General features: G+C 48.4%; 1 protein-coding gene across 5 annotated transcripts in view; it reads left to right on the top strand.

Annotated features, from left to right (window-relative positions):
* Positions 1–481: 481 nt before the first annotated feature.
* Positions 482–17,267, top strand: part of LOC149371757 (gamma-aminobutyric acid receptor subunit beta-like) — a 234,422-nt gene continuing 217,636 nt past the window's right edge. For all 5 annotated transcript variants that reach the window (XM_089566042.1, XM_089566044.1, XM_089566043.1 and 2 more), the window contains exon 1: positions 482–2,254. In XM_089566042.1, coding sequence (XP_089422168.1) covers positions 2,151–2,254 — 104 coding nt within the window. In that variant the 5' untranslated portion in view covers positions 482–2,150. The remainder of the gene's footprint in view (positions 2,255–17,267) is intronic.

The raw sequence follows: 17,267 nt of genomic DNA on the forward strand, positions 1-17,267 counted from the left end.
GATGAGTGCGATCCCGGGGAGAATCGACTGAGCCGGAAGCCTAAGGAAGAGAAAGGCGCTAGTGCAGAATTAAGAAGTCAACTGGAACACCACTGCAAGTGGAAGGAAAGCCGGGTGTAAACAAGTGCAAGAATCGATGACCGGCAGACGACGACTGTGGAAGCGGGAGGAAAAGGGGCGGCATCCCGAAGCAGGCTTTGAAGAGGAAGGGGATGGCGGCAGTCGTTTCCCCTTTCGTCCCCCAAAGGGCGAAGAGAGGTCCGAGCAATGGCGGCGGAGGGTTGCCACGCGCGGGGGGCCAAAGGGGGAGACTTCCGCCGGACGGGGGCGCGTCTGCGGCGCGGCGGCGGTGGCGCCCGCTGCTCCTTGGGATCGATCGGCAGCTCCTCCGGCTGTCCGGCGCATGCGCCCCGTGAGGGAGAGAGTCCGATCCATGCGAGGGAAAGGGACGTCGCGCCAGCGACGCTTCAGAAATCCTGCAGTGCCGGTATGCGACGGTCCAAGACCACCCGTCTTCGGGTGCTGCGGCCAGGGCCCTGCCAGAGACGAGCCGCAGGACTCTGAAGGGGAGTAGCCCGCCCAGCGAGAGAGCCCCCCCGCAGGACTTGGCGCCTTAGGTTCCCCCCTTTCCTTGTTTGTGTTTAGGGTTTTCCCTCCCCAGTCCCCGTTGGGCCTCCGTCGCCAAACTTGCGTTGCTCCCTTCTTCCCCCCGCACGCTCGGGCTCCATCTTCAGGCCGTCATCCTCCGGGGCCTCGCCTCCCGCTGCCTCTGCTGCTGCTGGTGCTCAGTGCGCGCGTGGCCCGCTCTTGAGTTGCCTTCTGTTTGCGTCCTCTTGGTCGGTTTCGTTCTAATCCCTGTAGGCCCACGCATCGACCCTCCGCTGGAAGCCCGAGAGCAGCGCACGCCCCCCGTTTTTCACCTGGCTTCGTACACCGTTCGGTTCGTTGCGTTTTAAGACTTGGTTCGCAAGGCTCGGTAGTCTCCTCAGTTGTTCCGGCCGCTACTCTTTCCCCGCCCTGCCGTACACTCGGCGCCGTAAGTGACAATCACTTTCCAACTGGTGGTCGAGCCGTCTCTGTCGAGGCCGAACGAAGGCCGGCGCCTCGGGGCTCTCTTGCACACGAATCGGCTGCGGTGCAGCGCGCGGGACGCTCCTCCGCAAAGGGACTCTCGCCTCCAGGTCGGGCAGAGCCGAAGCCGGGACTCGCCGCTCCGCCAGCGTCGACCGCGCGCCGTGTCATGTGATCGCGCCCCGGGCCGTCCGCAACAGGCGTGACATCGCCGCTCGACGCCAGCAGCGTGACCACGACGCAGGACGCGCAGGAAGACGGCGGCGAGGACGACGGAGGCGGCCTGACCGACGACCAGCGAACCACTCGCGAGGGCGCCATGCCGCAGACCGGGGTCGCCTGAGAAGGCCCCGCCACGGACTAGGTGCGCACAGCGCCTCCATCGAGCAAGCCGAACGTTCCGACCCGCGCAGCCGACGGAATTCGAAACAAAGACCCTGTCCACGAAGCAGCGCCGCGTCCATCTCTGCGCGACGCGCACCCAAGAAGAGCAGGAGGAAGAAGGCCTCGAGTCCCACCCTTGTTTCCCTTGGTGCGAGGAAAAACCGTGAAGGGCTCCAACCGGTCCCACTCGGAGAAGCTGCGCACGGCACACGCACCCCCATCTTTCGAGTCCCTCTCTTTATCGCTTGGTTCGGGGACGCGCACCAGCGCGAGTCCCACCCGTTTCGAAGTGCACCTTCTCGCTGTCCCTTCAGGAAGTGATCGGCGACCGGCCGTCGCCGACCGCTTTCTCTTCTGATCCCCGTCTTTTTCAAACCTCACCGTTTTCTCGAAGAATCCAAGTTCACTGGCTTTCGTGCTTGCGACAGAGCAGAGTCATCCCCCTCGCACTCGCAAGAAGAGAGAAGCCCAAGCTGAGCCGCAGATGTTTACGTCCAGCCCGGTCGCTGAAGGTGTCTTGACCGCCAAATCCTGCAAACCGCACACGCTGAGCGCATTCTCTATCTGAGCAGCCAGTGACGCGCTCCCAAAGAAAGCGCAGCCGCACGCGAGGGACCTTTCAACTTGAGCACGCGTCTCCGGAAGATTTTTCTTGCACAGCGAAAGTTTCACACGCAGGCTGACGGTTTTTTGGGATGAGACAAGCGATGGCGTTCGGTTGCTGGTCCTTCGTTCTCTTCGTGGCCGTCGCTGTCACCAGTGCCGGTCGGGATAATGGTCCAGCCCCCCTGCAGCCGGGGTGAGTGCCTGCTCTCCTCGTGGCAGCGCAGCATAACGCACGCATTGCGTCAGGGGTGCATGCTGGGTGCATGCTGGGCAAAGGCTTAAAATCCAGATATGCATTACGAGGAACGTGCCCTAAAGAACTGGTGCGCATACATGGTCAGGAATAGCCACAGCACTACTAACTCAGCCACGGCACGCCTGAGACTCTCGTGCTAGAAAGTCGCCCACATCCTTGCCGTGCTACTCAGATTTCCTAACATGTAACAGACACTTTTTGACCAGTAGTGTGGTGACGACATCCCATATTATCTCTCCTAGCTGTGTGAAAGGCACATTAAAACAAAGGTGCGCTGTTATTCACAGCTGTGGCAAAGTGAAAGTTGCGGCAAATGTCTTGCGGGCACCGCCATGGCATGTCTGGATAGTAACTGATATTACATGCAGCATGAAAGACGTGTAAAATGCAGAAGCCCCTAACACTGGAAGTTTGCCGCCGTGACGGGGGATTGGGGGGAGAGTTAAAAGCTACCACCACCAGCAATTATTGTATAACAATACTAGCTCTTCATTTCACTTGCGCATGTGAAAGTGATTGAAAATCTGGCTCTGCGAATAGCCAGAGACGACGTTACTCTGCCTACCTTTCAGTAGATTTTTTAAAATATAACTAAGCATTTTGGAAAAAAGAACATTTCTGGGGTATAAACCGCAGATATGACAACTCTTTAAAGCGTTACAGAAGTACTGAAGTTTGGTCCAGTTGGTGTTGATACATAATACAAGAACTTGTCGCAGCTCTAACGAAACTGGGACAACGAGAGAATGATCACGACAGGACGAGCGCTTCGAGAGCCCTGTTTCATTTGCGTTGCGACAAGTTCTTGGATTATAAAGCGTTACACATCTACGTATTGCATATTGACCTTTACCAAATAAGTATGTTAAAGGTGTCATGTATTAAACTGCGTTATGCCACGCTTCACGATGATATGGTGAATGAGGTTGCTTGCCTTTTCAATTTCTTCACCAGCATCAATCAGCACATTTCTTTCTTCTTCCTTGCCGTGAAAGTGTTGAGATTGCCATGTCCCAGGGCAGGCTCTGATGAGACTTACTGGATGATACGCAAAATAGCGATGTTTCAGGACCCATGCACAGGTATTGCCACAGATTACGCGCTTATTGCACCCAGTAAACCCTGAATAAGATGCTGAGTTGGCGCTGAAATGTCGGTTCTCTCTTAAGCTTTTTGGTGAGAGTGTTTCTCTCTCTCTCTGACACTACAGAAAGCAGCGAAAACGTTAATGCGCACTAACCAGACATCGTGTGTGTCTTAGGGCACACAGATAAAATATTACTGCAACCTTAGGGCTTAGAAACGCTGCCGTATCAGATTCATAAACGACGCAATATTTTCGATATGATGCATTACAACTTTCTTGTGCTTTTCCAGGTGTGACAATGAATTTCAGGTGTGAACGCTATATGCGGAAACATTTCACAGTAGAGCAATTAAATGTTATTGTTGTTCTCTAGTATTCAACTGCGAAATGAGCTGCATAACGGACACAACTGAGTAGCCGCAGAGACGTATGTTTTTGGTGTACCAAAATTCTATTTCCGTTTCACGTCGTTTCCACAGCGCCTCCTTTGATATTAACGCTTTATTACGTTTCACAAAGTTTCTAGGGCGTTGTCAAGTTCTTCGTCGGTCCTCACACAGGCTCCATTTCATAACAACGATGTTAACTTTGTGATAGGCGAGACACAGCTCTCCTTCCTTTTTCTTTTTTTTTTTTGGCACGCCTGATTTTCTTGATCAGCAGACAACTATTATTCGAGGGCTCATGCACTGACGCCTACGAAATGCTAGAACATGGTTGCGTAACTATGCATGTTATAATTTTTCTATGCCCTAGTTTAGAGAAATATCACAAAGCTTGTAACACATTCTTTTTCAGTTGCGTCCGCAGAGTTTCTGCCTTTCATACAGTTTGACTATAATTGCGGGAACCCCAGCCTTTTTTCTACTTTTCTTGGCTCGTTCTTCTCGCCCGTTTTGAGACTCTACGCCATTTCTTTAGCAAGCTTTCATTCGTGGCTAGCCGCACAAACTTATTTGATCAGGTCCCTTATCACATACACCTTCTTCATTTCTAGTACAGCCTCCAAAGAGAAATCGCTCGAAGTAAATACTGTTCCATAAGCGAGCCTCTTACTCGTGTATTTATGTAGGTCCCCTCTGTTGCCACATGCTGCTTTCAATTTACGTTGTATAAGTTTTCCACGCGGATAAAAACACTCACTGCGATGACCTCACCATGCCTATGTATATATCGCCAGAAGAGACACGTTACCAAATAGTTCCCAAATATTTTCAACCATTTTCGACGGCAGTCCTAGTTTAAAATATTTTATAAATGCCTTCCATGACATACGGAAGCTTGTTACTGAGTATAAATCATCAACAGAACGCATGCAGGACCTCACAAGCTTTAGAAAGCAGCGGGCCGAAATTGCGCATGCGCAGAAGGGTTGCTTTCAGGATTTGTAGTCCTGCGTGCTTCTAACCCTCAGTTTTGTCTTGAAGGCTAGTATTCTGCCCATTTATGCAACTTTTGAATTTTCGTTATTGTAAGTGTAACAAATAGCAAGAACTTTCATCATGGTCAATATCTTTTAGCCATTTCTGGTGGCTTCGCTTAAAGGAAGATGTGGATTTCATAGGTGCTGCTGCTCTTTCATTCTTTTTATGGCGATTAAATGGCTTGTTTATCACAAGCCCTGGTTTTCAGATATCGGCTGAAAGGTTTGTGCATTGAAAAATTACAAATGCTTTGCAAGCTCATCTGTGTTCAACTTTTTCTACGGAGCAAATCATCATTCTACCTGCACATTGTCCATGCACTGCCACTTGAGGGGCACATTACTACGAGAAAATAATGCGTAAATGTTTCCCATTACGTGAACAACTACTCTACTGCCCTCAAACAAAGTTCTCATGAGCGGACGCCATTTGCTCGAATGATGAGACGATAAATCAGTGCAAGTTGTGCGGCACAGTCGACATTTCAGCTGTTGCATACAACAAGAAGTATCTTGGAACAGTACTTAATATGACATGCTTTGACGCTGTTCAAGACTTCCCCTTCAGCGGGGTGTGTACTTGAAACGAAATATTTGCCTCAGAAAAGATCACGCACTGCAATCGTGAAAACCATGTGACCCCTTTATATTACTAAGGCACAGATGCGTTCCCCGTTCGTGAATTGCAACAGCCCTTTCCCTGTTTCCTCTCATTATAGGAAGCTGCTAGGCTAAATAGTCGACAACGAATATTAAACTTTGAGAAAACCTTGCTGACCATGTAGCCCCCCTCACCGCGGACAAACGAATCAAAACTCTCATTGCCCACCGGCGACTTTATTGACACTCTTCACACAGCTTATTTCGGCCATAAAAGAGGACCGTAATGACGCTTCTTTGCTCGTTATATATTTTAAAATCAATTTGGGCCTTGAAAGACAAGCCGTCGTACCACGTTCCAGCTCTCCTCGATGACTTTGTATCCCTAAGGCCGAGCATACCGAAAGTATTCGCCGCTCCGCTCCATCAAAAATTATTCGGTTCTTGGCCTCACAAGCACGAGGTCGGTTAGCAATGAGGAAAAGTAGTGCAGCTGACAGATCATCTTGGGGCAGCTCCGTAAGAGAAGGTGTGAAAGACGCAGTACGCGTAAACACCGCGAACCCCATACACAGAAGCAGATTCTGAATGCGAGGTAGACTGAATTCGATGAAGGCGAAATTCTAGAGGCCCGTGTGCTGTGCGATGTCAGTGCACGTTAAAGAACACCAGGTGGTCGAAATTTCCGAAGCCCTTCACTACGGCGTCCCTCATAGTCTGAGTTGCTTTGGGACGTTAAACCCCAATAAACCAAACCAAACACCCCAAGGTGCGTGGAACGTGGTACAGAAGCAAAGGTGGCGTAGAGAGGAAGCAGTGAGAAAGCAGGTGTGACGCAGCGAGAGGCTCCAGGCAGATACTGGCTATAAATAGCGTGCACGCGCCGTGAGCCGCTAACTCGATGCACGTGCGTCGTTGCCTCCATCCGCGTCGCAGGTGCCGGCTCGCAATTAGGAGACGCGTAACACAATACTACGCGCCCGGGGCGCGAGGTTGGCGCACGCCAACTTCCTACCGCGAATGAGGGAACGCGATGCTGCCAGAGCGCCTGCGCGAACCTCTTCGACCGTTCGTTCCCCCCTCGGAGCGTCTCTATTCCTCCGTCTTTCGCCACGCATCTTACATAGTGTCCTTCCTAGCTTTTCTAAGCCGTTCCCGTCTTTTCTTCTTTTTTCCCTTCCACATCATCTTTCTCAGTCTTTTCATAGAAGCACGCTCTTGCCATAACTCGTGTCCAAACTCGATTACGGCTTAGCTCGTGTCCGAACTCGATTACGGCAGTGAAATTTATAGCGCGCTTACTAAGGCAGGCCCTATTTAAATGATTGCTGTCGAAACTAACCTTCGTGTTGCCGTTCTTCTAACGAAAGGCTCAAGGCGCATTGGTGACGTTATGAAACGCATTTCATGACAGGTGGTGTTGAGTAACTTTAGATTTTTCAACAAGCGCAATTTCGCCAGAAAATGCGGTCGTGCAAAAATTTTTGTTTCAATCGGCCGGGTTGCATTTTGAGATGTCAGAAATCTTCAGACGACTTATTAGCAAACAGAGGAATTTTGATTACAATATCTCTTCTTTCGCTATCGCAGTCGCTGGCCACTCATCTCATACTCACTACCGCTCCAAGCCCACGATTCCTAAAGGCTTGTAGCCTCTATATTAAGATTATCTACGTCAACATTCCAACAGTGAGCACTGAGTTCCACGACTGCGCAGAAAAGTACGCACGCTGTCGTTTGGAGATCTACAGGTAATCGAGTGAGAAGCGAGTGCTTCTTGCTAGCCTTATTTTCAATATACTTCGTCTCACTGCTTTCAGACTTGTGTTCTAGCAGCTCCCGCGGCTAAACGTCCCGAGTTGACAGGTTTATCGTTAACTTGTTCTGGGCAGAGAGTAGGCATTTTACTCTTTTGAAAAGCAGTCATCGTGGGAACTGCCAAGAGAAACCAACCGCTATTGCAACTTTTCACACATACTTCCAATTAGTGTTATGAAAGAATAGAAAGTTCGTAATTAAAAGGCTCAAGTTATGGTGCAAAATTTACATTTTATTCATGAACTGGCCAAGGTATTTCGAATTATTTAGTTAAATAGAAGCCTCTAATTATTGCATGTTTTTGAAGTTCCAGCCTCAATAAAGCCTTTTCTCACCTTCTTTAATGCCGCGTATGCGATTAAATTTGCAAATAGCAGTAGCACTTTCGGATGCGCATTTATCTGGAAAAATGTAAGAACACTTCATGCGTTATGTATTTCTTCGGCTTCTTAAATAACCGCAGCTATTCATCAGAAAAAAAATCTGCCCGGAAAATATCTGCCCCTATCTATTTGTGTGAAAGTTTTCAGGCTTACTGTTAACGTGTTTAAGGCTGAAGATTGGCATTTCATTCATTCTCAGAGTACTCGTCATGGAAACTACCAAGCGAAACCTAGTTCTTGCCACTTCTCCAACATGTGTGCAAGTACTTCGTCAGGAGGAATCGCTTTATCCCGTGCACGCCATTTTCGATTATCTGGAATGTCCTGCTCTTCAAAGGATACTTCAGCAGGGCTGTATGTCCGACCACTAAAAATCGGACGCGAACACTGCGCACTGCCCCGTATTATGCTGCCTCAGAGTGCCGACGATAACAAAACTGATGACTCATGCGTGCTCAGCGTGCTGCTTTTTAGCAACCAGATCTGTGAAGCGCTAAGTCTAGAGTAGGGTAGATTAGATTAATTACTTGCCACTTTCCAAGCAAGCCTTGTGTGAGTCGTACAAAAGGAACTACCTCAAAGAACACTCAACATTCCACAGTAAGCTGGTGCGTCTCTAAGAAAATCGGCAATTCAAATTTCAGTCATAAATAGCGACTACTTGGTTCTTACTTTCCGCGCTACACGGCAATGCCAAATTATAATTGTGAGTCGCAGGAAGTTTATTAACCTGTGAGTCCACACCGATGCTGTCCTGAGAGTGCACGTTTTTTCAATCGATCGGAAGTATCTTATTACAAAATCATAATATTTGATGCAATCGCGGATTCTATACTGTCTTCATTTCGTTTACTCCACACCTCTATTTGAGGGGTTTTTTTGTTCGCTTTACTAACAGCAGGTCACAAGTTCGGCGGCTTGATTTTAACCTGACGGAATGAGCTAAGAATACCGGAGAAATCGTGCCGGTTTCATATAAACTGGCTTCAACTTTACATCTGAAACTATGATTCACGTTACATCTGACAGCATCCTTGTTTTCTTTTTCATTCATCTTTCCTTTCTTATACAGCCAACATGCATCCTTACAACTTGCAACTAGGTGTTTCTTCCCTGTGTTACGTGGCCCAAGGCTAGAGTGACTCTAGAACGACCCGGTCACAGCGCACAGGCCGAGAGCACAGGGCACCCAAGCCCACCACCGAGACACTCCGTTCACCTCGTCGTCATTGACAATATCCGTTGCACCTGTGAAGGTGCACACCCGCAAGCATGTTTGCATTTGAGGAAGCCCACATGTTACCTGAAAGGGACTGCCTAATCGTACATTTTCAAAAGAACAGCCATAGGAGACTCTCTTGTACCCGCCGCGGTGGCTCAGTGGTAAGGCGCTCGTCTACCGAGCCGGAGTACCCGGGTTCGAACCCAACCGCGGCGGCCGCGTTTCGATGGAGGCGAAACGCAAGAGGCGCCCGTGTGCTGTGCGATGTCAGTGCACGTTAAAGATCCCCAGGTGGTCGAAATTATTCCGGAGACCTCCACTACGGCACCTCTTTCTCTCTTTCTTCTTTCACTCCTACCTTCCTCCCTCCCCTTACGGCGCGGTTCAGGTGTCCGCCGATATATGTGAGACAGATACTGCGCCATTTCCTTTCCTCAAAAAACCAATTTACCAATTTACCATTTAATTACTCTCTTGTCGTACTAAGCTTATATGTCAACAGCAGAAATATAAGCGGAGAGACGAATACAACCCCCCAACGAAAGAGCATGCGCGTCTTATAAACACGTCGGGATGCCTACTCACCCATGAAATCAAGAAACCCTTTCGCTTTTCGGATACATTTTGAACGACACTAACTGTGATGTGTGGCATACGCCGGGTTCTTAAGCATCACAGTTCTTTGAAGATGACGAGAAAACACCTTGAACCCTTGGCCTTCACCACCGTACCTTGGCCAAACTCCCCGCGTGGGTATGTGCCATCTTTACTGAGGAAAAGAAGAAGCTGAGAAACCCAGCTTTGGCTAGAAGTCGGCCTACGATATGCCGTTTGTTCAAATATCCGGGCACTACCTTCGCGTTGCAAAGCAACCAGCTTGGCGTTTCTCGGTTTCCGAAGTACGGTCGGCATGTCCGCCATGTCGTCGGTTGGTTAGGTTACGCAACTAATAGACGTGCGCCCCGTTCGACGAATTCATGTAACCGTCGTTCACGGGAAGGCGCGCCACCCTGCTGTCGCACACGTAGTAGTTGGCCGTGCCATTCAGTTGAAACACGGTCAGATATGTCGCCTGGAAGTCTCTACGCAAGCGCTAGAAGTGCATAGAGGTCTCTCTGCAACCACAGATCGTCTTACAGTGATCCCAAGAGCCCGAACGCAATCGCGCACATTTCACGCCGCCACTTATTTACCAGCGGCGGCGTCCCACTAGCGTTCATCGTCGCAGCTTCTGTTAGGCCTTTTCGTCGCTCTAGCGGCTGCGCAGTCTTGTGGCAGGCGCATGCAACAGTTTTCCTGCGACCTCAGCAACGACCGTCGATGGTCTCCAACGAAGCCTCCCGCGTCCGCTTCCGACATTCACGCGTAGCAGCGGCTTGCAACTGACGGCCACGTTTGGCCTTGCCCCGACCACTGTCAGCGTCACGTTCGGAAGCGATCACGGCGGGATATTTCCTCTGCCGATGCGTTCAGTGTCGCTATTGAGAGCGGCGACGAGCGAGAGCCGCCGTTGCTGTTGCACCTTTTCCTCCGCTTCTGGACGTTCGTGTGCCATGGCACTCTACGAGAAATCACTGAGGCAAATGACCACGCCTCGCATAGTTTCGTTAGGTATGCGTTTTAGGTGTGCGAAGCAGAGTGGTGAAGATATTCGTTGCTCCAGAGTGGAATACTTCGCAAAAAGACGGTTCACTATAAAACTGCACCGGTTACCGGCCGTTTGCCTCTCATCGAGTTATTATACATGCGAGCGCATCCTGCAAAGGAGCCAGGAAGCAGTTTTTTTAGGTGCGTTCATTGTTGCTGTGCATCATCATCATCATCATCCTGACTACGCCCACTCCGGGACAAAGGCCTCTCCAATATCTACCCAATTAGCCCAGTCCTGTGCAAGCTACTGCACGCTTCCCCCCCAAACTTCTCAATCTCATCCGCCCACCTTACTTTCTGCTGCTCCGTGCTACGCTTCTCTTGCATTGGAATCCAGTCTGTTACTCTTCATGACCATCTGTTCGAAGATTAATCCATAGCTGAATAAGCTGATTCGTGTCCGTCGTAGGTCACCAAATCAATTACATCATTGAAGGCGGTGCTGTTTAATTTTGAAGTGTGTCGCCCGCATTCCCCACTCTCACTATGTAGTTTACAACTAGGAACAACCGATATTAACGTAATAAGGTTGAAGGCCCCGTTACACAGAAAATTCGGCGTCGGCACTGTCGGCATTCGCGTTTTTAGCGAAAAATCTCGGTATTACTCTGGCAGGCGCTGCCCGGAGAGCAATCTAGGAGGCAGGTAAGCCACCTAGGTCACGTGACCTTGTGGCGTCATCACAGACCGCCCACCGTAGCAGGTGGCAGTTAAAATTATGATTGGTCGCTCAGAAAGAGTAACGCCCTCTGCGGGAAGCACCTGCCGTCGCAGGGCAGTGGCGCATTGCTTAACCGCTGCACCACTGCGTCAGGACGGGAATGAGGACTCCCAGGAATCTATGAAAGTCAAATTGCGAATGGCCTTCTGCATATATGTGAATTAACTCATTACGCTATCAGGTAATACCGCTAAGGCACGTAATATCGTGTAATACCGTAAAAAAATCCTTCATTCCTTTTTTTCACAGGATTGTGTTTTCAGCTCTTTCGTACACCTGACTTTGAATCAAGAGTCTCCTTAGCGCCAGCAAAGCAGAACAGCTCTTTGAAGAAGCACCGAATAAATGAATGAAAAACTTCTCAGTAGAGGTCTCAGCGAGCTTGGTGGGTAGAACCCCTAGTGCAGGGCCCCTGCGCCTGCTGCGGCGACACAAGCCCGGTCGATCAGTCTATGTTGGTTTGCCACGTGATCACTAGACAGCGTTCTCTCAAGCCGCATGTCATGAGATAGGTTGGTCGATCTCCGCACCGAATGCAGGTGTCCCGGTACTTAATGGGTTGAAGCTTGTTTAAAATAGAGGTCTGAAAATGTGTTGGTTTGTAATTGTCTCTAGCAGACCGACTGCTCCCTGCTAAGTTTCGAGCTAGGTTTAGGGTAGCTTTGGCGGGGTCCTCGGAAATGCTTGAGGGTTGCCCCGTGCGTCGGTATGAATACAGAAGCCGAGTTTTCGCTTAAACACGAGCGGCAACGGATAAGCAAGCTTTGCTACCCGCTCCCAGATTTGGCGTCGTGGAATGAAGCAGCGACGTCTGCGATAAACGATAACAGCACAGTCACCAACTGCGATATCAAGTATGCTGCTTATTAAATTGTCTAAGCCCGTGATTTTTCACAACAAATTACAAAGAATAATCAATAATGTTATTCACGAACAAGAGCACCGTCGATATCCAAGCGGAGACCAAGGCTGCCGCTTGGGCACGACGGCAAGACGAGGCGGCACACCCGCGGCGGAGAAAGAAGACCTTGGCGCCGGGAAAGATCTAGTTTCAGAACGCTTGCGCACTCACGGCAGAGCCGGCTGCGAAGCACTGTGCGTCAACCGCATGCGGCTCTATCACAATTCCTGCTTGTAGAACGCCGTCATAAGTGCTTCATGTATGTTTGAAGGCTTATAAAAGCCCACTTCCCAAGCGCATGATAATAAAGCAGCCACTCACTGCACGAATAATAGCAGTATATTCGGTAAATCGCGACTGGGCTAAACTTCTATCTTCTATGCTTAATGTATATGTCACATTTGCTTAATGTATATGTCACAATAATGTATATGTCACATTTTCGGTCGGCGTAGTGGACAGTGCGCCTGGATCCTAAATGGCAAGGCAGCGGTTCGATTCTTATTGCAGGTACAAAATAATTTCCCATCTCTCGGCTCTTGCTCTATTTCGATGAACGGTCGCACCCCTACGTTGCTTTCCTGGGGTGAACAGTTCCGTCCTAAGAGATGATTGGTGGCAGATAAGCGGTGAATCTCCTCTGCATTCAGTCTCAAAGATCTAAATGTCATGGCAACGCACCTCGTCTCCGAAAGGACCAATGTTTGATCCAAAAGGACGCGTTGAGTGCTGGCAATGCTCGGAGTTGTAATGGATCATAGTAATCAATGCCCACAGGCGGTCAGCGTCGCATCGACTACCAACGCATAGATCTGCGGTGCAGATAAAGGATGATTCAAGAAGAGTAAAAAAATGAGTACGTTTTTTTGTTTTTACATTATACGAATTCGGCTGCCCCTATTTGCAGCTGGTATCAGTGTCTCCACAAGGCTACAGCCCCTAAGCACTGCAGTCAACTGCGCTGTGCGTTGAGAGACAGGGTCCCTCATTTTCCAAACGATTGCAGTTCACACGTTTACCCATAACAAACATAAAAATGATTAATAGTTGACGAATGCAGGTCGCATCCAGCTTTGCCGTGAAACACACACATCGCGTGAAGTGATTTGTCCTTTACGATAGCAAATTGACCAATTTCTCTCAACACAAAATTTGTTTCGTTTAGAGAGACAACAATGTCGATACTTTTATTATGGCTTACTCTGGGACTATCCTCACAGAGTGTCCAAAATTAGGCCTTCGTGTTTTTTTTTTAATGTTAGCTTTACACCAAAGGCGTTGCTACATTAGTGCATTGCGAATTTGAGGACATGAACTGTGATCGAATTTAGTTTTGTGAGTCTTCCAATCAATTCATAAACCTTTTAGTCATGTCATTTAGCGTGCATATCTATAGTTGGAATTTAGAAGCATTTGTAATCCTAGGCCCTCCAATTTTGTAGACTGCCCGTAGCACGGCCGTGTTCTGCGATAACTGCTCCCATCCAACGCTATTCACCTAATTACACATGCAAAGCGATGAGGGTAGGCGCAACACTCCTCCCAGCTTCACACAGCTGTGGCGTGTGGAATTTATTCTGCTATTCTACGTGGCCTAGAAAAAAGGAGCAGCTTATATTTGTGCCTGCTCAACTTTCATTCAGCCAGCGAAATCAAACAAACGCGATTCATAACACCTTTCACTTTTACAGGATCTCAACCATGAAATTTTCTCTTAAATCTTGCGATGTTAGCTTCACATGGGTTAGTTCTTGGCCAAACTTTGTCAGCTATGTATAAAACTTTCAGAAAATCGCCTCCATGAATTCTCGTTTGCGTTACCTCTTCAACTTTTTATACTAAAGAGGACGTATGAGAAGACGCTAAAGATAACGTTGTCACCAAATAAAAGAACAACAAGTCTGTTATGATCTGTAAAAATTGGTTGCAGAAATTGCAGTGACGTAAGCTTCGCAGCGATCTGCTTGAGATATACTTCAAGCGCTTTGAGGAGAAGTATATTTCGAAACAGTACTTAAAAGAGGTAGCGTCAAGCGAGCTATTCAGCCGGTTCAGCCCGGCCATAACTATGCATGAAAGTTATATGTCTTTCAATGAATAGTCGATTTCTGGACGAATTTCAAGCAATTGCATATTTCCCTGCCTTAATTCGGCGTGCATGACACGTTATCTTCGACAAAGAGGCTGTTTATTTTCTCAGAGAGGAGGTCTACTTTCATGTGTGCCTATTTAGAACCTAATTTTGTCGACTACATAACAAACCGACAACATCGAAATAAATTCAATCCCCCTTCTTTGTTCCAACTTGACTATTTCTCTACCCTTTTATGTACATCTTTCGCGGTAATTCTCGCAAAATGAGTGCTGCCACATTCATTGCGATTTATTTTGAGTTCTGTTTTCTCTCAATGACGAACTCCGCGGTTGATTAGCTCAAGAGCTTGCATGCAAAAATTTTCCTGAAGTATCTATGTGTAGTGATTGTGGGGCGCACTTTAGAATCACCGCTGCGAGTCAGCCCTGCATCGCAACCATTCTGGGTGCTGAGTGATACGTATAGCTTTGCCTCTTCGCACTCGTAATAACCCTGCCTTCCAACTCCTTCCAACTCCAAGCCGCCGTGGTGGCTGAGTGGCGCTCGGCTGCTGGCCCGAAAGACGCGGGTTCGAACCCGGCCGCTGCGGTCGAACTTCGATGGAGGCGAAATTCTAGAGGCGCGTGTATTGTGCGATGTCAGCGCACGTTAAAGAACGCCGGGTGGTCGAAATTTCCGGAGTCCTTCACTGCGGCCTCCTTTATAGCCTGAGTTGCTTTGGGACGTCAAATCTCAATAAGCCCAACCAAACTAAACCTTCCAACTCCGTCTGCACTGATCATCAAAGCTTAAAGATGGCTGTGGGATTGGCGCAACTACTGAAACTTTGATAATTTAATTTGATTGGGCTAAGTAATTGCCGCCGAAGAGGAGCTTGCTGAGGCCGGGTGGTAACGAACGTGGACTCGAGGCTCGTTCTTGAGCCGTCGTAAAAATCAGGCCGGCGTCTTGGCACGCCGCTGCCAGAGTCGTAAACTGAAGTCGTCTGGCAACTACGTGCTTGGACGCCGGCCTTCTCGGAGGTGTGCGGTAGTGAAGCATTCCATGCTGGCGTAATCAAGCATTTTCGTTTACGACTCACGAGCCATGCGAGCATGATGGTGGCGTTTGCCTTCTTTAAAAAAAAAAAAAAAAACGCTTTCTTTCACTCCGCCACTACACTTTCCATGTTCCCAAGCAGTATGAGGCTTGTATAACAGCTCCTCTGCTTTCTTCGTTTCGTACAGGCCTCGCAAATGTTTTTCTGTGTGCCTGTTTCTTAGTGTGCCTTTGCCTTCCATGTTTGGTCCCATCGTGTCCTTTACCACATTAGCGGAACTTTCAGTTCACGAGAATTTAAGAATAGCTGCAGCATTTTCTCTGTTCTGTTTTTCTGTATTTGGTTTAGGGCTCTGTAGCAATGCTTTGTTTTGTTTTGTTTTTTTGCATACTACTCTGCCATCCCATTCATAAAACGATATGAAACGGCAGCAGGCAAATTCAGACCATTGATACCCTGCTGGCTTTTGAGGGGAACAAAATGCTTGTTAACGAAATAATCGCAAGAATGACGTTGTTTTTCCACTAATTTGGGTTTTAGTAATGTCCTTTCAATCAGCGCCCGTCCTTGTCTTCCGGTTTTTGTCCCCGTCTTTTTTCTTCTCCTTTTTTCTGGAATATTCAATGAAAACTACTGGCACTTGAATTATGTACCGCATAGCGTTGATCGGGGATTTTTGTTGCTTGCATTATTTCTATTAATATTATGCAGCAGAATAGGTTTGATATAGTTAATTAAGAGAAAGGGCATGTTATCAAGAGCATTTTCTAAAAACTCGTCCCACGCTCCATCAATTCATGCTGCAAAAAATTTTGAGCATGTTGCCCAGGCGGTCGACATGCTCGGCCTGTAAATTACGGCCGAATAAAGGTCTTGTACTGCTACCAACATTGCATCAAAGCCTGAAGATATGTAAAACGTTTCGAAACGAAGATCTATGGTCAACAGTGAAGCTAAAGGCAAAAAGCAAGAATAAACAAAAAGAAAGAGCGTTATTAGGTTAATTAAAATTAGAATCTTAGAGGCTCGTGACATGCAGTTTAACACTGCATCTCAACCGTACGCAGTCGAGCCTACTTATAACGGCCGCAGTTCTGGCCAACGCAATCTTATCATGAATGAAGGTGGTGCTACCATCATATAACGCAATAAGCTAATGGAACTGGGTCTGAGATACAATGAACAGATGTGGCCGCATAACTCGGCTATGGCGAACAAGCAGGCGCCGTGAACTCGGCGCGGCAATAAACAAACGCGTGCTTCTTACCAGGGTGGTCACCGAAAAGCGCTTCCCGGCTTTCGAGACACTCCGCACACCTCTCCAAAGCAACATGGTGACCCGCCTCCCCCCTCCCCAGAAAAAAAAAAAGTGGCAAGAAAGGCATTGCTGAAAGTGCTGTTCAAGCACCCACCGGTGGCCTACATGTAAATCGATGCATGCGCATGTACCGGCTGGTCTTGAGGGGGCGTGATGGGGTACATCTTAAAGCAGCGCGAAACACAGGACATAGTGGAAGAAACGGGAGACGACACGAGCGCTATCTAACAACTGAATTTTATTTCCAGAAGGGTTAGATATATAAGCACCAAACACAACTATAAAAACACACATCGCAATAGCCCCCCCAAAACCCGTACGCGCAAGTAGCGGAATGCAAAACCGCCTCATCCCAACAAAGCCATTCAGCATCTTAGCACATGACAAGCACCCGCTATCACCCTGTCGTCACACATACCCCTAGAGCGCGAATCTCTTTTTCCACCTGATTAATGGAAGGCGAGGCGACACATGTATCAGACACATGTACACATGTATGAATCCGTTCCAACTTGCCCAGTTTTCTGTTCTCGTGATGGGGTACTATGATGGAGCGTGTATGAAGAAGAAGACGTGCATAATATAAATTTTGAAATAATAAACACCATTTTTGCCCGACCTGTCGTTCTTAATGTGACAGCGTTAATGAGTTCGTGTCGCAGAAAATCCGGCGTCGTCGTCGTCGGCGTAGGC

Source organism: Amblyomma mixtum, chromosome 1, assembly GCF_055824585.1.
Source record: "Amblyomma mixtum isolate Tamu chromosome 1, ASM5582458v1, whole genome shotgun sequence".
NCBI classification, from domain to species: Eukaryota; Metazoa; Arthropoda; class Arachnida; order Ixodida; family Ixodidae; genus Amblyomma; species Amblyomma mixtum.